General features: G+C 42.9%; 1 protein-coding gene across 20 annotated transcripts in view; it reads right to left on the reverse strand.

Annotated features, from left to right (window-relative positions):
- The window catches only part of NFIA (nuclear factor I A), a 426,576-nt gene that overhangs the window by 100,065 nt on the left and 303,459 nt on the right, over nt 1-23,052 (reverse strand). For all 20 annotated transcript variants that reach the window (XM_075615991.1, XM_075615979.1, XM_075615981.1 and 17 more), the window contains exon 4: nt 20,176-20,250. In XM_075615991.1, the coding sequence (XP_075472106.1) occupies nt 20,176-20,250 (75 nt within the window). The remainder of the gene's footprint in view (nt 1-20,175; nt 20,251-23,052) is intronic.

A 23,052-nucleotide genomic window follows, 5' to 3' on the forward strand; every position in this document is an offset into this window, starting at 1 on the left:
GCAGTTATGGGTTAGACAAATGACCACACTGCAGTCAGTCTGACTTGAATGGAAATCAATCAAACTGGAACTCTGCAGTATCTGCTGTACAGCAACTTATTTTTCCATATAGATCTCCATTGTGTGGTTTTAATAGCCAACTCCAGTCCTCAAGGGCCACCAACAGGTCAGGTTTTCAGGCTATCTCTGCTTCAGCACAGGTAGCTCAATCAGTGGCTCAGACTGAGCCACCTTTACTGAATCAGAGACTGATTGAACCACCTGTGCTGAAGCAGGGACTGATTGAACCACCTGTGCTGAAGTTGGGATATCCTGAAATCCTGATTTGAGGACTGGAGTTGGCCACCCCTGTTATAGTGAATCTGACCGCCCCTTCATCTTATTGTAGCCAGATTTTGAAATCTCTACTTTACTTGTTATCATTTCATCTGAAAAGGGGTCAGTCAGAGAAAGAAAGCAGCCAGTAGTGGAAAGGCAATAGGTCATTGACTAACCATCACTGGCTAACCAAAAAATGTGTTAATTTTCACGGGCATCATTGAATTGGTATTTTCAATTTCAGGGCGGTTTAATCCATTTAAGGAAGCCAATTACATTGGGACATTGTTTATTGGTTTTCTTTTCTGTCTGCTAAATGGGACAGCTCCCTTCGCCATGCATTGCTGGCGCCCCAGGCTGCAGAGGCGTGAAACCGTCTGGATCCCCTAAGAATGTTTCTAACCACACACACGAGATGACAGCACCCATTGTGTACAGCTAGTGATTGTATTGTATTGTATGTCTTTATTTATATAGCGCCGTTAATGTACATAGCGCTTCACAGTAGTAATACATGTGGTAATCAAATAAATAACAGATAATATAAATAACAGATCATGGGAATAAGTGCTTAGACATAAAAGTAACATTAAGGAAGAGGAGTTCCTGCCCCGAGGAGCTTACAGTCTAATTGTTAGGTAGGGAGAACGTACAGAGACAGTAGGAGGGAGTTCTGGTAAGTGCGTCTGCAGGGGGCCAAGCTTTATGTCTCATGTATTCAGAATATCCACAGTGCTATTCATATGCTTCTTTAAGCAAGTGTGTCTTAAGGTGGGTCTTAAAGGTGGATAGAGAGGGTGCTAGTCGGGTACAGAGGGGAAGGGCATTCCAGAGGTGTGGAGCAGTCAGTGAAAAAGGTTTAAGGCGCGAAAAGGCTTTAGATACAAAGGGGGTAGAAAGAAGACATCCTTGAGCAGAACGCAAGAGTCGGGATGGTGCATAGCGAGAAATTAGGGCTGAGATGTAAGGAGGGGCAGAAGAGTGTAAAGCTTTAAAAGTGAGGAGAAGAATGGAGTGTGAGATGCGGGATTTGATCGGAAGCCAGGAGAGGGATTTCATGAGGGGAGATGCTGAGACAGATCTAGGAAAGAGTAGAGTGATTCTGGCAGCAGCATTTAGGATAGATTGTAGGGGAGACAGGTGAGAGGCAGGAAGGCCGGACAGCAGGAGGTTACAGTAATCAAGACGGGAGAGAATGAGGGCCTGAGTCAGAGTTTTACCAGTCGAGCAACAGAGGAAAGGGCGTATCTTTGTTATATTTCGGAGGAAAAACCGACAGGTTTTAGAAATGTTTTAAATGTGAGGGGCGAATGTGACAGAGGAGTCGAGTGTGACCCCTAGGCAGCGTGCTTGGGCTACTGGGTGAATGATCGTAGTTCCAATAGTAATGTGGAAGGAGGTAGTAGGGCAGGTTTGGGAGGAAGTATGAGGAGCTCTGTTCTAGTCCTGTTGAGTTTAAGGCGGCGGATGGCCATCCAGGATGATATAGCAGAGAGACATTCAGAAACTTTGGTTTGTACAGCAGGTGTAAGGTCGGGTGTTGAAAAGTATATTTGTGTGTTGTCAGCAAAGAGGTGATATTTAAACCCAAAAGATGTTATTAGGTCACCTAGAGAGAGTGTGTACAGAGAAAAGAGAAGAGGTCCCAGGACAGAGCCCTGGGGTACCCCCACAGAGAGATCAATAGAGGAGGAGGTGTTAGCAGAAGAGACACTGAAAGTACGATGGGAGAGGTAGGATGAGATCCAGGATAGAGCTTTGTTCCGAATACCAAGAGTATGGAGAATGTGAAGGAGAAGAGGGTGGTCCACGGTGTCAAATGCTGCAGAGAGGTCGAGTAATATGAGCAGAGTGTAATGACCTCTGTCTTTGGCAGCATGGAGGTCATCAGTTATTTTAGTGAGGGCTGTTTCCGTGGAGTGAGCAGTGCGGAAGCCAGATTGTACAGGGTCTAGGAGAGAATAGGTGTTGAGAAAATGGAGCAAGCGAGAAAATACAAGACGTTCAAGGAATTTAGAGGCAAAAGGCAGGAGGGAGACAGGTCGATAGTTAGAAGGACAGGTAGGGTCAAGCTTGCTGTTTTTGAGTAATGGTATGACTGTTGCATGTTTGAAGGGGGATGGAAAGGTTCCACAGCAGAGGGAGGAGTTAAAAATGTGTGTGAGCATAGGGATTATAGTAGGAGCAAGAGGTTTTAGAAGATGGGAGGGAATGGGATCAAGAGGGCAAGTAGTAGAGGGAGAAGAGGCGATCAACAGCGACACATCCAACTGAGACAGTGGAAAAAGAGTCAAGGAAGGCAGGAGGAGAGTTAGGAAGAGGTGTAGGATGGGAGGAAGAAACAGAGGGGATGTTCTGCCGTATGGATTCCACCTTTTCCTTAAAATAGTCAGCAAAGTCCTGAGCGGAGATGGAGGAAGGAGAGGCAGCTGAGGGTGGTTTGAGTAGAGTATCAAAGACAGAGAACAGTCGGCGTGGGTTAGACTTGTGCATGTTGATTAGTGCAGAAAAGTAGGCTTGTTTAGCTTGCGAGAGGGCAGAGTTGAAACAGGATAGCATAAATTTGTAGTGAAGGGAGTCTGCGAGAGTGTGAGACTTCCTCCAGAGGCGTTCAGAGGAACGAGAGGAGGAACGCAGCATGCGCGTGTGGGAATTTAGCCAGGGTCTAGGGTTAGAAGGGCGAGGGCGGCAGAGAGAAAGCGGGGCATGTAGATCAAGAGACGAGGACAAGACAGAGTTGTAGTTCCTAACCAGGTTGTCAGGGTCTGTAGCAGAGCTGAGAGAGGAGAGGGAGGAGCGTAAAGTGGACTCAAAGTCAGGTAAGTGAATAGAGCGCAGGTTTCTGCAGAACCGGGGGGTAGATGGAGGTGGAGAAAGGGAGAAGCGAGATAGAGAGAATGAGATGAGATGATGGTCAGAGAGAGGAAAAGGGGAAATGGAGAAATCGGAGAGAGAGAAGTTTTTAGTGAAAACCAGGTCTAAGTAGTGGCCATCCTTGTGGATGCTGGCTGCAGTCCACTGTTGAAGGCCAAAAGAAGAGGTTAGAGAGAGAAAGCGGGAAGCCCAAGGGAGAGAGGGGTCATCAATGTGGCAATTGAAGTCCCCAAGGAGACGAACAGGGGAGTCTGAGGAGAGAAAGAAAGAGAGCCAGGATTCAAAGTGAGAGAGAAAGGCAGAAGGGGGATGAGTAGAGGTAGGTGGGCGATAGATGACCGCCACATGGACAGGGAGAGGAGAGAAGATCTGGACAGTGTGAGCCTCAAAGGAGGGAAAAGCAAGAGATGGAGGAATAGGAAGGATTCGGTAACGGCAGAGAGGCAGAGAGAGGAGAGCAGGAGCCCCAGAAAGGCTTTAACATAACTTATTCAACTTCGAACAAACACCTATCTATACGGCCAATGCTTCACACTATGATTTATACACACGTGTAATATATATGTAATATATCATTGGATGATATGTCACTGGGGTTTTTTGTTTGCCTTCCTCTGGATCAATATACTGTAAGTACAGATATAGGATACAGTATCTGTCTAAATTTAGCATAGGTTGAAGTTTATGGACGTATGTCTTTTTTTCAACCTCATTTTGTAACTATGTAACTCTAACTTTATCAAAGTAGAGAATGACTGGCACTCACAGGTCATAGAAAACAATCTTCTATTGTATTATTACATTGAGATTTCAGTCCAATATACAGTAGGACTTCTATTATGAGGCTGTCTTGACTAAATGTTCTATATTGAACCTTCCCCGAGCACCCGGGAGAAAGCCAGTCTAGAACGTTGGAATGTCTTTCATCAGCAACTAAACATAGTTGAAAAATGCTTCATTGGTAAGCCGAAACGTTGAGCTAGTAAAGACACGTTGATTGAACCACATGGTGTGATTATATATATATATATATATATATATATATATATATATATATATATATATATAATATATATATATATATATATATATATATATATAGTGGTTGACAAATCACCAAAAAATCTACTCGCCACACAAAAAAATCTACTCTCCACCTAGTACCAAACGTGTGCTGCTTGGGCCAATATTTACTCGCCCGGGGGTTAAATCCACTCGCCCGGTGCGAGCAAATGTATAGGTTTGTCGAACACTGTATATATGTGTGTGTGTGTGTGTGTGTGTGTGTGTGTTTAATTGTATTATTGTATTTATATAGCGTCAACCATGTACGTAACTCTTTACAACATAACAATAGGAGGTAAATACAATACAAACAATGGGAATTAGTGCAACAGGTAAATGAGAATATAAGGCTAACGGAAACCCTGCCCTGAATAGCTTACAATCTACATATACACACAGATTTGATAGAAAATCCAGTTGAAAAAAATTGGAACAATGGAATGTACCCCACACCAATGGAAAGTAAAGAGTATAGTTGTACTTAATATCATTATATTCTACAATACTTTGCCTTTTAGGGGCTTGGCCATGAATTCTATCAGATGCTTTAACCTTTGGTTGTGAGGGAGTGAAACTAGCTGGCAGCTTATTGCACTGCTCTCTGTCCCCACTAGGGAATGGTTATTAACTCGCTCAGAGCACACTCACTTCATTGCAGCTTCTCTCCAGCCATTTAAACAGTCAGAAGGTGACATCTAATTAAATGAAGCAACCTTCCATAATCCCTAAGATTTATGACTATAAAAAAAAAAAAAAAAAGTCAGCTGGTGTAGTTAGCAGCAAAAAGAACATCTCATTCCCAGGATCAGGCAGGAATCGATGCAGACAGTGAGGGAGTAAACTGATATTTTAAACTCGCACAATGAAAACGGAAAACATTTCCAAAACAAATACCACTTGTTTTCCTTTCTTCTGCACATGTAACCAGAGCAGAAGATAAATAAATGTGTTAGGCACCTGACGTGTATATGAAAAGCACCAAAGAACTAGCAGATCACACAACTGAATATAGTCTTCCGAGTTAGGAACCTTATAACGTCAGAGGTTTGTTTCCTTTAAAGATCCTCAATTCCAAAAGCAGCGATGCTGCAAAAGTGTCCCTTGCACTAATTGTAACTATCAGTAAAATGCACCGAAGAGTAACAAGCTGCAGGGATCCTGAGTCTACCTCTCATCCCTGCAGTTTCCATAGAGTATTTTTGGAATAATTAAAATTGCCCCAAAACGGTACTATTTATTTAGCCATCTAAGAGGCCTATTCACTAAAATTTGAAATCATTAACCATCGTTAACTACTGCCAGTGGTAATGATGCATTAAGTCCACCCCCATCGCGGCAACATTACTCTCTCTGAATGTTCGGGAGGTTTTGTGTTGTAAACACCTCTCTGCTGCTGAGAGCTGCAGAAAGTGTTCAATCTCTATGATTGGCAGGCCAGGTGCTGAACTTCTGGGGGGGGGGGGGGGGCTACTCAAATGTTTTGCATCAGTTTTTACCATCAATCTAAGTGAGAGAGATATGGAGAGTATGCAGTTATTGCATTTCAGGTATGTGTTTAGCACATGCAAAACAAAATGACAAAACCCGCCATTCTGCTTTTATTAGAAGCTCCCAGGGCAACTCCTGCCGTACAGTAACTGCAGTTTGAAAAGTGACACAGGCATGGGCGTGCACTCTGCACACTTGCATTGTAGGCCTGCCATGTATCACATGGTAAGCAGTTTTTGCAGCACCTCTCCGGAATGAGGGCTGTAGTTATGAGACCATGTAAAGTGTTCATTCGATACGGAGGCCTTGCAAGTTCACTCATAGATCAAACAGGGGACATGCGTTAGAATGTGCCGTTCTATAATTAGCTAAGCACCATACTAAGGTGTTGCGCTGCTGTTTAATGTGGAAGACATTTTTGCTGAATGGAAATTATATGCCGACAGTAAGGCTCATTACTGGATTATCACAGATCCAGGATGGTACCGCGTTAGCCCGTTGAATAGACAGAATAAGTACGATCGAAGAGATACATTTAATGGCTAACTAGGGGTTAAAAAGAGTGCAAGCTTTCAGGACCACTAAGGTCTCTTAGGCTGCGCTTATAGTGCCGGCGACAGTGACGTCGCGTCAAAACAAATCCATTCCGCCGTCGCGTGCGCTTATAGTAAAGCGCGATGCGACGGCTTGGAAGTCACCTCAATTTGATTTTTCCAGCGACCGCGGCCTGACGTCACCGTCGCCGGCACTATAAGCGTAGCCTTATTCAGACAGATGTTACTGGATTATCCGTTAAATATACAATTTATGCAGGATAGGAATACAAATAAATACATTGTTTCCTTGCAATAAATCAGGACCCCCCCCCCCCCTATTCCACCCCCCTTTTTTTTATCACGGGACGGGAAGCAGGGGGTCCCGGGAGCTGAACCTTGTTATTTTTGGGGACACTGCAGTTCCCAAGATGCATACCGGTAAAGGTACTGGCGTTACTTCCTGGTTCTGCGCTTGGGTTTAAATAGGAAGCTGCAGGGAATGACATTACCACTTCCTCTTCGCTCTAGTGGCGCAGGAGATCTAAACCGCCATTTTGTTTATTTCATGAGTTTTTTTTCAGGAGAAATAAGTGTTTGAAAAATGAAGGGTCCGGGAGGATAAAAGTGGCGCAGTTTAAAGGTTGACGTGGTAACCTCAGATGCTAGAAATTGAGAAAATCGTGATTTTTAACACTAACATTAATTTTTTTAAGAGCAGTACATACTCAGCAGGTAAGATGCTATTACACGAGTTACGTGTTTATACGCTGCTAGACTTTCTCTCTCTATAAGTCATCACGTACATAGGGAAGCACTTCCAGAACTATTAGAAACGTGCCGGGGTGCAACAGGAAGCATTAAGGATGGTCCTGGAGCAGCACCGAAGCGTTGATAATATCGTTAATAGATATCTTTATTTTGTTTAAGTAACCTGTGGGTTTAATTTGTTATAATAAATAAATAATGTATGTTTATTTGTATAGTGTTATCTATGTACATAGCGCTGCACAGCAGTAATAACCATTACAAAATATGAGACATACTGGGAATAAATATATATACACACACACACACCTAGGTCAGTAATGTTCAGACTATTTTGGGGGTTCATTATTTGTGAAATCCTATGGAACCCCAACCCGCTCTAATAGCATATCTGAGATCAGATGCATTGTAAGGAACCCCGACCCTCTCTAATAGCACGTCTGAGATCAGATGCATTGTAAGGAACCCCAACTCTCTCTAATAGCGTGTCTGAGATCAGATGCATTGTAAGGAACCCCAACTCTCTCTAACAGCGCGTATGAGATCAGATGCATTGTAAGGAACCCCAACTCTCTCTAATAGCGCGTCTGAGATCAGATGCATTGTAAGGAACCCCAACCCTCTCTAATATCGCGTCTGGGATCAGATGTATTGTAAGGAACCCCAACCCCCTCTAATAGCATGTCTGAGATCAGATGCATTGTAAGGAACCCCAACCCTCTCTAATAGCGCGTCTCAGATCAGATGCATAGTAAGGAGCCCCAACCCTCTCTAATAGCACGTCTGAGATCAGATGCATTGTAAGGAACCCCAACCCTCTCTAATAGCATGTCTGAGATCAGATGCATTGTAAGGAACCCCAACCCTCTCTAATAGCGCGTCTGAGATCAGATGCATTGTAAGGAACCTCAACCTTCTCTAATAGTGCGTCTGAGATCAGATGCATTGTAAGGAACCCCAACCCTCTCTAATAGCGCTTCTGAGATCAGATGCATTGTAAGGAACCCCAACCTTCTCTAATAGTGCGTCTGAGATCAGATGCATTGTAAATTCTGCTGTATTTGGTACCATTTTTAAAGACAATCACAGAACCCACGTGTTCCTGGGGACACATGTTGAAAAATACTGACCTAGGCTGTAGCTGCCCACACACTACTTGCTTAGGATCTTTATGACAGTGTAGGGTTACACTATTGTGGCTATGCCCTATTAACCCCTTAGCTGCTAGTAGGGCATGTAAAGCCCTGCTCTGCAATGTGCTGCAGGCTCCATCCTTTACCAGTTTGGGTCTCCATTTTTTTTAATACTGAGTATCTCACTCACCGCTGTAAATCTATTCCACCAGAAGCACAAGAAACATAAGGGACAAAAATGAACAGAGATAACTCTAATCTAATTTTCATATACTATTTTGGAAATTTATTGAATTAGAACTCAGTAAATCCAATAAATAAAGCCAGCCAGATGGTGTTTTCCTTCCTTGGAATGCTGCAAAGTTTGATTTACTAACATTTACTAAAAAGTAAAATAAAACGGCAGTATAAAATGATAAAAATGCATTAGTAACCTTGCATAAATACAGGATCATAATGTATTCATGCTCGAATAGATGAGGCATTAGGAAGAAACATTATGTTGGACTAATAAACTTTTTATGTACCTAATAAGTAGATAAAAACACTGGACTTCTAGAGCTCAGAAAGTAATTGGTAAAATATGCCTTTTTTATGCTGTGATAAAGGTATATTGTCTCAGATGTGCAGCTCGGCCCTTTCACAGCAGACAACAGATATGAAATGTGTGATGTTCATTTCAGAATTACAAGTGCAGGCTTATATTGACCATCTAATTATGCGGAGTTCCATTTATAAACATAGCTAACCACTAAGTTTATGGAGACTTTTTGTGCTGCTTTAATAGGATATTGATCGAGAGTAAGGTTTGAGTGGACTGCCATTGAATTGTGTAATGGCATACAAAAGGCAAGGTCACGGCAACTGTTCATTCTCTGCCTGCAGGCTATTTTTTATTATAATCTTTTTTTTTTCCCCTCCTATAATACCCAAGCACAAATGCCACTTTTCTAGGAGCACATCTTAGCACTTAGCGTGTGCAGCCATTTTTCACGGGAGCTTCCTGAATCAGAGTAGCCCGGAGTCATTATTCCCTTTAGGAAATATTCAAACAAATTAACTATGGTTTGACAGCAGTCTCGTTTTCTGATTGGTTTCCAACTAACATCTGCTTAACAAGTGGTCTGTAAAATAGCCTACTCGTAAAAAAGGTTTCATTGGCTGGATTATTTAGGCAGCTGAGAGGTCCTACACGTGACAATAGAAATTACAGTGGTGCCACGTACGTTGAAGAGACGTTATATGCAGCTTTTGCAGCACTATATGTGGCATATCTGAGTCATGTTTCAGGGTTTGTTGAGTCATTAGTAATGTGAAACAACCCAAGCAAATTCAGAACAGCAAATCCCATAAATAAGAACCTCATGTGCTACACATAGTCTTTTCTGGCATGTCCCCATTTGTATCTAATGGGGGAGGAGTTTTGATGGATTTAATATTTGGATTGGGTCGATATTATGAACATCCTTTTTTATCGAGATACTAACTCCCTTCTGTGACTTTTATAGCCATAGAGCCAGATCTATATCATCTGGTGGGACAGGGATCCATTAGGGCTGATACAGTTATGCTGACCTGGAAGGGTTGTTTGCAAGTCATAGTTTGATAAACATGTTCAAGTGTCTGTCAGCGGTGCGCAAACTGGGGGGGCGCGGGATTTTTCGGGGGGGGGGGGGGGTGCGGGCGGTTGCAGAGGCCCTGCACTCTTCCCCGAGGCATTTAAATTAAGTGCCGGGGGACCGCACAAGGTCTCTGCAACCTCAACATACCAGGATTCAGCCGGCTTCTAATCAAGTCGCCATGACACCGCGGCGGCAAATGACACCGCAGGGTCATGTTACGTGACGTGTCATCATGGAAACGCGCATCAAAAAACGCAGGGTCACGTGACCCTCGGTGTCATTTGACACCAGGTCACTGGGGAGTGGGGTCATGAGCTCTGGAGCCGGCACACAGGGGAGGCGCAACAAAAAAAACTTTGCGCACCGCTGGTCTATGTATCAATGTAGAGAAGGGTGTGTTCTTTAGACGCACTGCTCCGTTACTTGCAGAAGAGCTGTGACATATGCAAGGACAGTATCACACCTGATGCAGAATTTTAGACTTGCGCCTTTTCAGATATGAAGGATTTTTGAGGGCAAATAAAGGAGAAAAAGGGTTGCGCACAGAGACGCACAATGTGATACATCTCATTATAATACACATCATGTAACTCCTCTCCAACTCCTGCTACCGACACTCCCCAAGTCACAAGCTGGGGCAGAAGGGACAACATTGGAGTGAAACACTATGATATATATATATATGAGCAGCATGAGATTGCCCAGTTTTGCATCAAAATTGTCTTCATTCATAGACCCCAGAGTCAGTAAAGTACTTAGATAAATGGCTGTCAATTTGCAATACAAAATACTGCCTGTCTTGTACTTTAAAGCAGTAATACCTCACGTCCCCCCTTATTTGTGTGTGTGTGTATATATATATATATATATATATATATATATATATATGTGTGTGACAATGTATAATTCTACTTTCTTACCTAAGCTGGCAATCGTTTGGTGCTCCTGTTATAAATCTGTCAAACTCATGACTGTGTGCCTAACATAATGGCTGCCTTTCAGTTTCAATCAATCTTTCAGTCAGTGTAACTCAGCAGCTACAATGTATCCTGATTTTACCAAGGTACTGTAATGTAATTTTCTATTGTTACAGTTCCCCACTCAAACTACTGGGAAATTTAGCAACAAATTATCACAAACTGGAAAAAGTTGCAAAGATCTTGCACTGCTGGGGAGGTGGGCTAAAACCTGTTATAAAAATTAAAAGATGTTTTAAAACTCATTGCAAATGACAATAACAGTTGAATAATATTTTTTTTGAAGCAATAGTATCTACTACACTACAGAATTGATTTATTAAAAAAAATACATATAATATTTCACATGCTTTGCTGCTTCAAGCATATGAAATGTTCAAAATGACATGGCTGTGTTATTTCGGCACATCTTCAGTTACTTATCCATTTATTACTCAAAGCACAACAGCAAAACATACGTAAGAGCCATTTCCCTCGCGGCAACTACAGTTTAATGGATGGATCTCCACAGCGGATATTAGTTCTGGGGAGCAAATATTTATACCTCATATGAGGTTAATGAAGCCATTATATTTGCTGCTGTGCTCCTCAAACCATGCTATAAATTTCAAGTAATTATAGAAATTGACTTTATACTGCATTTGTAGAGGTCAGAATGCAGTATATACATTATTGCTTTTTGGATCAGTATCAATTCTGGCTGAAATAAAGTTTCACGTCTAATGTTAGCTAATTAAAAGAATAACATTCAGGTGCAGCAGATCCTTTACTTACACAAATATTATTTTTATACTGCATGTCAAATATTTTATTCAAGTGCGTGATGTATGTTATCACCTGTATATACACAAAGTAGGCATTCAGATGACATATACTAGCCTACTAAAACACTAGTGGCATGTGACATGTTAAATGTGCAGTGCCACATGGTTCTGCCAGTTGAATGTCTTAGGGCTGTTATATAGTGACAGCGCGCGCTCCGCCGCGCACTTATAATTGGCTGGGGTTAGTCAGCCTTTCCATAATAGGGCCACGCGCGCACGCGGCAGTGAGCGTGGAACCGCCCGACAGAGGAGAAGACGGGGAAAATAATCTTTTCGTGCTGCTACCGCCGCTGAAGTGTGTGTGTGTGTGTGTGTGTGTGTGTGTGTGTGTGTGTGTGTCAAAGTTGCACAATAAAAATAATTTTTATTTATTCAACATGTTTTGTTTTTATTTAAAAAATATTATTTAATAAATTATTAACTCACACAATCTATACACACACACATATACACACACACAATACCTTCCAACCCTGTCGCTCACAGCATACACACCAAAAATGTGTGCTTCACACTATATTACGGGCCTTAGACTTCTGAATGGGGGAGTGTTTGTCAATCAAGTGTTCTGTTTAACCCACCCTGTCCTTATCAGAGAACCAATAAAGATAAGGGGCGGGAGAGGGGGGGGGGGACCCTGGCTGAACAAGCGCTTGCTGATCACACAATGACATCACATAAAAGCGACTGAGCCACAGATTGAGCCCATTGTGCTGAAGCAGGGGTATCCTGAAAACCTGACCTGTTGGTGGCCCTTGAAGACTGGAGTTGGTCACCCCTGCACTACACCTGACTGTCCTCAAGGAATGTATGAAGTTTTATTCATGAAAGTCTCACAATTGGCACAATAAAGTCTTTAATCAACAATTATCGTTAAAATTTGTCCTGATAGAAGAAACCATTAAATAATATTTACCAAATATTCTGATTTAACATATATAAATAACCGACACACATGGCACTTGAGCCTGAAATTGTGGTATCTACAGTAGGAGATCTGATCGCAGACTGAATGCAAGCTCGGAGTTCCCTTATCTGCCTATCTCTAAACTGCACACTGTTTTTCTGCACACATTGATGACTTTGCCATTTAAGACTATTTCCAACAGTCAGGATCCAGTTTCTTCCAAGCATTGAGAAACATTGTAACAGTCTGCTTACTTCTTTCTAATACGTTCTGAAAAAAAGATGGCGTTGGAAACCTCCCACGTCTACGGCTGAGGACCTGGTGCGGACGGCCGCGCGCGCGGGCCACCAGCCCCATACCTCCTGCCAGTCTGTCCCTGCTGCCTCCTTCCGGCGAGGCTCACTACGCGCTGTGACGTGTCAGCCGCCAGGGGATGCAAGAGAATTGCGATCCCGAGCGGTGACGCGTCACGTGGTGCGCTGGTGAGCCTATCAGCGCCGGGGGCTGGAGTGTCAGAGCTTCCCCCACCTCCAAAAGGTAGGGGGGACGGGGGAAATGTGTGTGGTGTGTTGTGCGTGGGGGGACGGACCGGACCGGGGGACGGGACGGACCGGGGGGACGGACAAACCGGGGGTGGGGGGGAGGGGGGCAGCACGGAGAGTGAGCAGCAGAGGGCATGTGTGGGGGCTCGCAGCACCCTCTTGCAGCCCGGGAGACCCCCGCTGCAGCCCTCCACTCAAACCACGCCCCCCGCTCCACAAACCACACCCCCCACTCCAGCTCCCTACAGACCACAAGTAGCAGTCAATTGCCTCTCAACGCGCCGCCTGCATGCAGTGTGGCCGTGCTGACTGAGGCAGCGGGGCCTCGGCCTGAGAACCTTGTGAAATCCCCCGACCTGCGTCCATCTTTCACCCAGAGAAACATGATCTATTTTACTGTCTATGATGAGGATAAATATCATTTTTTTTCCCATCTAATTTCAGAGTAGTTGTCTTTTTAGAACTGGTATCCAAGGCAAAGACAAAGTCATGCACACTCCGGATCGTCACTCTGCTGCAAATAGAAAAACTAGGAAAGAGCTTATGACTCCAACCATCTATTATGACCTCAAGCCAGGCAATCTTCAGCTTAGAGAACAGATTGAACATCCCCACTGAAGCACTCGGATAATTACAGCTGTTGTCTTGTTTTTCCCTTCTATATTGCAATCTAAGGACAAGATGCACAAAGCTCTGTTAAGTCCGGGCTCATAACGTGACGTCACCTAAGACAGGAGCGGACGTTCCCTGAGGTTAACCCGTATCCTCACAGCCAATTATATGCAAACACAACGGCTGACCTACATCTCATTAGCATAGGCTAAACGTCACATTATTGTAGCATGATGCCGAGTTATCTTCCATTACCGTGAAATTAAGTATGTCTTAGCGGTACTTCCATCCAGACCCTAAATTAGGTCTTTAACTCAAGTTTAAGAAAGAGAAGAGAGGCAAAGAACTCCAGTAAATACGGCGATGTTAGGTTAAATCATATCTATCGGTGATATTCTACCCATACAGACCCTGCAAAAGCCCCATTTCATTGTCTGGGTGTGAATAACGCCAAGTTAAGATATTATCTAACCAAAGTAGCATTAAGTCCCCATGTTTCACTTAATGGACTCCTGATGTTATAGTAAAACCTCCTTTGCATATAATGTGCATATTATTATCACTAACATCCGTTATGCGCTTTACTGGAATAAACATGGTTAAATGCGATGTTATTGTCCTCTGAAGATAAACCGTCTTATTGTGACATTACGCAGCACGATATTACGCAGCACGATATTACGCAGCACGATATTACGCAGCACGATATTACGCAGCACGATATTACGCAGCACGATATTACAGCAGCACGATATTACGCAGCACGATATTACGCAGCACGATATTACGCAGCACGATATTACGCAGCACGATATTACGCCGCACGATATTACGGCAGCACGATATTACGCAGCACGATATTACGCAGCACGATATTACGCAGCACGATATTACGCAGCACGATATTACGGCAGCACGATATTACGCAGCACGATATTACGGCAGCACGATATCACGCAGCACGATATCACGCAGCACGATATCACGCAGCACGATATCACGCAGCACGATATTACGCAGCACGATATCACGCAGCACGATATCACGCAGCACGATATCACGCAGCACGATATTACGGCAGCACGATATTACGCAGCACGATATCACGCAGCACGATATTACGGCAGCACGATATTACGCAGCACGATATTACGCAGCACGATATTACGCAGCACGATATTACGCAGCACGATATTACGCAGCACGATATTATGGCAGCACGATATTACGGCAGCACGATATTACGCAGCACGATATTACGCAGCACGATATTACGGCAGCACGATATTACGGCAGCACGATATTACGCAGCACGATATTACGCAGCACGATATTACGGCAGCACGATATTACGCAGCACGATATTACGCAGCACGATATTACGCAGCACGATATTACGCAGCACGATATTACGGCAGCACGATATTACGCGGCACGATATTACGCAGCACGATATTACGGCAGCACGATATTACGCAGCACGATATTACGCAGCACGATATTACGCAGCACGATATTACGCAGCACGATATTACGCAGCACGATATTACGCAGCACGATATTACGCAGCACGATATTACGCAGCACGATATTACGCAGCACGATATTACGCAGCACGATATTACGCAGCACGATATTACGCAGCACGATATTACGCAGCACGATATTACGCAGCACGATATTACGCAGCACGATATTACGGCAGCACGATATTACGCAGCACGATATTACGGCAGCACGATATTACGCAGCACGATATTACGCAGCACGATATTACGGCGCACGATATTACGCAGCACGATATTACGGCAGCACGATATTACGCAGCACGATATTACGCAGCACGATATTACGCCGCACGATATTACGGCAGCACGATATTACGCAGCACGATATTACGGCAGCACGATATTACGCAGCACGATATTACGCAGCACGATATTACGCAGCACGATATTACGGCAGCACGATATTACGCAGCACGATATTACGCAGCACGATATTACGCAGCACGATATTACGCAGCACGATATTACGGCAGCACGATATTACGCAGCACGATATTACGGCAGCACGATATTACGCAGCACGATATTACGCAGCACGATATTACGCAGCACGATATTACGCAGCACGATATTACGCAGCACGATATTACGCCGCACGATATTACGGCAGCACGATATTACGCAGCACGATATTACGCAGCACGATATTACGCAGCACGATATTACGGCAGCACGATATTACGCAGCACGATATTACGCAGCACGATATTACGCAGCACGATATTACGCAGCACGATATTACGCAGCACGATATTACGCAGCACGATATTACGCAGCACGATATTACGGCAGCACGATATTACGCAGCACGATATTACGCAGCACGATATTACGCAGCACGATATTACGCAGCACGATATTACGGCAGCACGATATTACGCAGCACGATATTACGCAGCACGATATTACGCAGCACGATATTACGCAGCACGATATTACGGCAGCACGATATTACGCAGCACGATATTACGCAGCACGATATTACGCAGCACGATATTACGCAGCACGATATTACGGCAGCACGATATTACGCAGCACGATATTACGCAGCACGATATTACGGCAGCACGATATTACGCAGCACGATATTACGCAGCACGATATTACGCAGCACGATATTACGCAGCACGATATTACGCAGCACGATATTACGGCAGCACGATATTACGCAGCACGATATTACGCAGCACGATATTACGCAGCACGATATTACGCAGCACGATATTACGCAGCACGATATTACGCAGCACGATATTACGCAGCACGATATTACGCAGCACGATATTACGCAGCACGATATTACGGCAGCACGATATTACGCAGCACGATATTACGCAGCACGATATTACGCAGCACGATATTACGCAGCACGATATTACGCAGCACGATATTACGGCAGCACGATATTACGCAGCACGATATTACGCAGCACGATATTACGCAGCACGATATTACGGCAGCACGATATTACGGCAGCACGATATTACGCAGCACGATATTACGGCAGCACGATATTACGCAGCACGATATTACGCAGCACGATATTACGCAGCACGATATTACGCAGCACGATATTACGCAGCACGATATTACGCAGCACGATATTACGGCAGCACGATATTACGCAGCACGATATTACGCAGCACGATATTACGCAGCACGATATTACGCAGCACGATATTACGGCAGCACGATATTACGGCAGCACGATATTACGCAGCACGATATTACCGCAGCACGATATTACGCAGCACGATATTACGGCAGCACGATATTACGCAGCACGATATTACGCCGCACGATATTACGCAGCACGATATTACGGCAGCACGATATTACGCAGCACGATATTACGCAGCACGATATTACCGCAGCACGATATTACGCAGCACGATATTACGCAGCACGATATTACGCAGCACGATATTAATTGCAGCACGATATTAATTGCAGCACGATATTAATTGCAGCCCTGTTAAGTGTTTGTTTATTTTAAGTTATATTTTCTGGGAACAGAAGGAGCTTTTTGTGTTGGACGTGCAGATAATTAGTGGTTTATCGTGTATCAGCAAAGTGGCCAGTTAGGCCTTTCCGGTTAAAATTCCCAATTGACTTCAACGACAAGATCGGCCCCTTCAGATGATATAGAATAAGCCCCTTAGTAGTGGGAATTTATTTTAAAGGAGGGATGTTATAATTATATAGACATGTGAAATGGTATATAGAGGCTTTTTTTTTTGGAGAAATGGAATATAGGCTGAATGACTTTGATAGTTGCTGGGAACCCTCCCCTTGGACTGTCTGTCTTACATTCTGGCAAAATGCAATCAATGGGCCATTAATCAATTGAACAGGATAGTGAAAGGTACTCCTAATTCATTGTGCTTAGTGAGTATTGACAAGTTGGTAATGATCCGGCTGCGCTGTGTCACTCATGCTGACGACAATAGCATCCTCTAAAGGTCAGTCCCAAATTCTTTTATCCACCAAGGTTTCAGATGAGGGAGAACGGTGAAATTATATATATATATATATATATATATATATATATATATATATATATATATATATATATATATATATATATATATATGTTTCAAATTCAATTTTTATGAGCTTAAAAGATACACTATATAAACAAAAGTATATTTCAGATTAGTATTTCTTGGAATACAGTTAGAAAGGGAAAGTGATTAGAATATTAATATTCACGGATGTGGCCCAAGCTTGGGCCAAAAGACAACTCCTGTGGCAATTAGTGAGTAACAAATAAGTCTAATAATTATCTTATGATAAGTGAATGGCAGATAACAACAATACCACTGGAGAAAACATGGTTACATGTTATGTTATTGTCCTGTGAAGATACACTGTTACTGTGTCATGAAGTCCCTTATAAAACAAACAGAGAGCATTGTACTATGGGTAATGACAATGAGCAGGATTGAGAATGCCACTCAATGCACATCTTGCCACATGTATATGCACTTGGAGCAGCTGTTCCAGTGAGCATACTGCTGTGAGAAATGTGAGCAAGTGGTCTCTATAGAGTCTCCGATTGCTGATCTGAAGAGGAAACTTGCAATATTGAGGGACTTTGACAATCTTGAAAGGAGTTTAGTGCTCACTGAGCACGCTCTGGCTTGGACTAGTGGTGCAGATGGTGGAGCTGTGAGTGAGGAACAGGTAGGTAGCTGGGTAACAGTTGGAAAGGGAAGCAGGGAGAAGAGGCAGGCCAGTTCTGAGCTGACCCATCCCAACAGATATGCCATATTGAGCTAAGATGTTGGGAGTGTCAGGGCAGGAATGGCAAAGGCTGGGGGGACGGATTCCTCTAGCAGTCAGGGGAATAGTTCTTCCAGCACAGAGGGGACTCGGGATACTCAGAGACCAAGAAAGATTGTGGTGGTAGGGGACTTCATTATTAGGAAGATAGATAGGTCAATCTGTTGCCATAACAACATGAACTGAACAGTTTGTTGTTTCCCGGGGCCTCGAGTTCGGCACATTGCGGATCGGGTAGACAGATTGTTGGGAGGGGCTGGAACTGACCAGGCGGACTTGGTACACGTTGGCTAAGAAAGTGGTGTAGGAAGGAGGGTTTGTGGTTTTTAGAGAGTTTTCTGAGAGGTGCAATCTTTATAGTAGGGATTGATTCCATCTCAATGAAGAGGGATCTTCTGTGCTAGTGGGGAGAATGCTAAAAAGTTTGGAGATTTTAAACTAGGGCGGAGGTGGGAGGGACAAGAAACAGATAACAAACTAAATAGAATAGATGGGGAAATAGCAAAGGGTCATGGAGGTATTTGCACCTGGATTGAAAACTGGTTGAAGGATATACAACAGCTTGTTGTAATAAATGGAACTTTTTCATGTTGGGCTAAAGTTCTGAGTGGAGTACCTCAGGGATCGGAACTGGGACCCCTGCTATTTAACTTGTTTATTAATGACCTTTAGGTTGGCATAGAGAGCAAAGTCTCCATCTTTGCTGATGACACTAAATTGTGTAAGGTAGCAGAATCAGAGCACAATTTAATTTCTCTCCAGAAGGACTTGGAGAGACTGGAAACTTGGGCATGTAAATAGCAGATGAGGTTTAAGACAGATAAATGTAAGGTTATGCATTTGGGAAACAAGAATAAACAGGTGACTTACACATTAAATGGAGATAAATTAGGAGAATCCTTGATGGAGCAGGATTTAGGGGTGCTTGTAGACAGCAGGCTTAGCAATAGTGACCAAAGTCATGCAGTAGCTGCAAAAGGCAGACAAGATCTTATCTTGCATTAAACGGGCAATGGATGGAAGGTAAGTAAACATAATTATGCTAAATATGCTAATATAAAGCATTAGTTAGACCACACCTTGAATATGGAGTACAATTTTGGGCACCACTCTGTAGAAAAGACATTATGGAGAGAGTGCAGAGAAGAGCCACCAAATTTATAAAGAGGATGGATAATCTGATTTATGAGGAGAGACTAGCTAAATTAGATTTGTTTACATTAGAAAAGAGGCGTCTAAAAGGGGATATAACTATATACAAATATATTCGGGACAATACAAGGAGCTTTCAAATCAACTATTCATCTCAAGGGCAGTACAAAGGTCACAAGGTCATCCCTTAAAGGTTGGAGGAAAGAATATTTCACCAGCAGCAAAGGAAAGGGTTATTTACAGTAAGGGCAGTTAAAATGTGGAATTAATTACCCATCGCGACTGTGATGGCAGATACAATAGATAAGTTAAAAAAAAGGTTGGCTATCATTTTAGAAAGGAAAGGTATACAGGGATATACCAAATAAGTAAACATGGGAAGGATGTTGATCTAGGGAGTAATCTGAAATATTCAGCTGTACAATTATACAAAAGAACCCCTAAATTGGGAGGGGGTGTTATCTCCACTGTTCCAGCACTTATACAAACAACATCATTAATACTTACTTTGTGACACTCTCACAAGTTCAGTAACACTGAAAACACCTGAAGTGACAAAACTGTCTTGGAAGCCCAAATGTCCTGAAACGAGAATGCAAGCACAGCAATTAATATTTAACAAGATACGTCTGTTTTCTTTCACTTCTTAGAAGACAGCGCACAAGTTATTGATTTTATAAATGGATATACAAAAGCTCTGCACTGTGAGTTATTGTGTGGTTTGGACTCAAAGTATACAAAAGGATAACACATCTGCACCTGGAAGATTTCTTAATGTAGAAGCAACTTAACAGGAAATCTGGAATAGAAAAGACCATTTTAATAAACTGTTACCTTGGATAACCTCAAATGACTGTTAACGTTTCAAATAAAAACAGAGTAAGGTATTCAACAGGAGTACTAAATTCATGGATATATTTCAAGTGATTCTCTTAAGTAACATCTGATCAGGATTATCTAGAACTGTATTCCAACAAAACACTATGTGTAGAAATCTCTATGTCCGAGGTTACACAAGGGAAATCTTATAATAGCATCTGTTAAGCGCACAGTAACACATGCAAGCAGATACATGCACGCAAACACCTTGGAAGCTTTGCTTTTACAAGACATCCTAAATCCACCCTTTATTAGGGGAAAGTCATTTGTGACAACTAGCATTTATAAAAGTATTCTCTACATTTCATGACTACGCTCAGAAATAAAATAAAAAGTTGATTTATAAAACATTTTTTTTTTCACTTTACAAATCTGTTAATCCTTGAATTTGTCTCTCTCTCCCCCTCTCTCCCCCATTATTCACTGCTCAAACTTGAATATACTGTAATAAAGAGACAAAGGGGAAATACGTAAGGCCACCAAAGAAGAGAATATATTAATAACGTCTCAATGATTTTTTTTCAAACCACATTGATTGCTACTTTAAGAGCGTACGTTCTTCCACCGAGGTCCAGTGGCAGGTTTAATGAGTTAAAGCTTTTAAATAATTTTGGGTAGTTTGAAGGTTTCTTACCTCTTAAAGGGTTAAATGCTCAGAAGTCCGTTAAATATGTAACAATACTTAACTATCGTTAATTGCTAACGGGAATCTTCAAAGCTCAGTAACGATGCGCTAAGTGCGGTTTTCTGCCGTAATGGGCCCTTGTGTTATTATAACGGACATTAGTGCTAATATTATGGAAAAGACACCGCAGATCCTCAGAGCTCCGTTATAGTGACCGCGGGGATTTAACGTTACGTTAGTTAGGTCAGAGCTACAGGTGGCGTTACTCCCATCCAGGCCCTGATATAGGTCTGTTGCAGGATCTGGGTAAGTGTAAGACCACAGGCAGATCTGATTTAACCATCATATTTAACCATCGTTATTTACAGGGCTCTTTTCCTCTCCTGTCTCCTCTTTTTTTTAAACTTTAATTAAACACCTATTCAGAGATGTGATAGAAGTAACGCCACATTTAGGCGAGACAGGATTAACCCCATGTTACTTGTAACTAACGCTAGGCAGTGCTAACTTCACATGGTGTTAAGCCTACGCTAAATAGATCACTAACGGCAGTTGGTTTTGCACATATTTAGCTCTGTGGATACCCGTTAAACCCAGGGAAACTAACGGACGTTACCTGTCTAGGTAACGTCACCTTGGTAGCCCAGATTTAACAGACTTCTGACGATCTAGCCCAAACGGTTTCTTTTGTTTCCTGCATGCCAGTGACAATAACACCACTAAACTATGCCAGAGATCCAGGTAAATGAACATGCAGAATTGTAATTAAAAAAAGTACAAGATAGGGGAACTAAAACAGCTCCCAAGAATCAATTTATGATGTTTACAAAAAATGGGCAAAAATACAACAATTGGCTGACATTTAAAAAGCACACAATTGTAACAGTGGGTTCTCTGGTGCTAAATCTAGCTGTTTTCAGTGCAGGGGACCCCCTGTTACTGAGATAATGACCAGCTCCTTGTCTTAGGGAAACAATTTGGCTGCCAAATCTAGAGGGATCCCCTGGCCAATAGGAAGCCTCAACATCATAGGTCGTGGTTTCCTATTAGAAGACGCCGGCAGCCATGTTGAATTTTTCCATGAGGCGCAACAGCACCTTCTCGCTGTATTTATATCATTAAGCGGGGATGTCTCTGGTGCTGAAAATAGGACTGGTGCTTTAAGAAATGCAAAAATGAGTGTTTAGGCCAGGGGTGGTCAACTTCAGTCTTATTGAGTCACTGATTGAGTCACCTGTGCTGAAGCAGTGATATCCTGAAAACCTGACCCGTTGGAAGCCCTTGAAGACTGGAGTTCGACAGCCCTGTTCTAGGCTAACAATGACTTAAATATGCTTTTGTATTACCCTGGCTGCACTGGGAAAGGAAGCATAGCATTTTCTGCAAACACATACTGTAGGCTCACTGCCCGATTCAAAGCAAAATGTATTCAAGAAGCACTAGAAAATTCTTTGTGCAATATAACGGAATGAATGATCCCATCCAGAGCATGTCGTGTTACTACAATGAGGGGACACTTTTAAGACTTTAAATTCGTGTAATACAATTCTAGGCTGGATCCCTCTTGTTGAAAAAGCAGAATGGGAGTGATTGAAAAGAGAAAGGGGGCAATATTTGACAACAGAAATCAGCATAACCTTTTACCAGCAGCAGTCATGGGTGACTGCCCTTTGACCCTGAGAGATTATGTGGGATTTCAATGACAACAGCTGGAAGTGAGCATGTGTGAATAGAAAACACAGATCTGAGGCCGCTTACAAAGGGCCGAACAATCCCAGCCCAGATCACAGCGTTGATTAGAAATTGTTTCCTGGTCCTGGCTTAATAGGGTGTAATAATGAAAGTTTTGCTAACCCACTCAGGGTCACAGATAAAAGTAT

The sequence above is a fragment of the Ascaphus truei genome, chromosome 10 (genome assembly GCF_040206685.1).
Source record: "Ascaphus truei isolate aAscTru1 chromosome 10, aAscTru1.hap1, whole genome shotgun sequence".
Classification (NCBI taxonomy): Eukaryota; Metazoa; Chordata; class Amphibia; order Anura; family Ascaphidae; genus Ascaphus; species Ascaphus truei.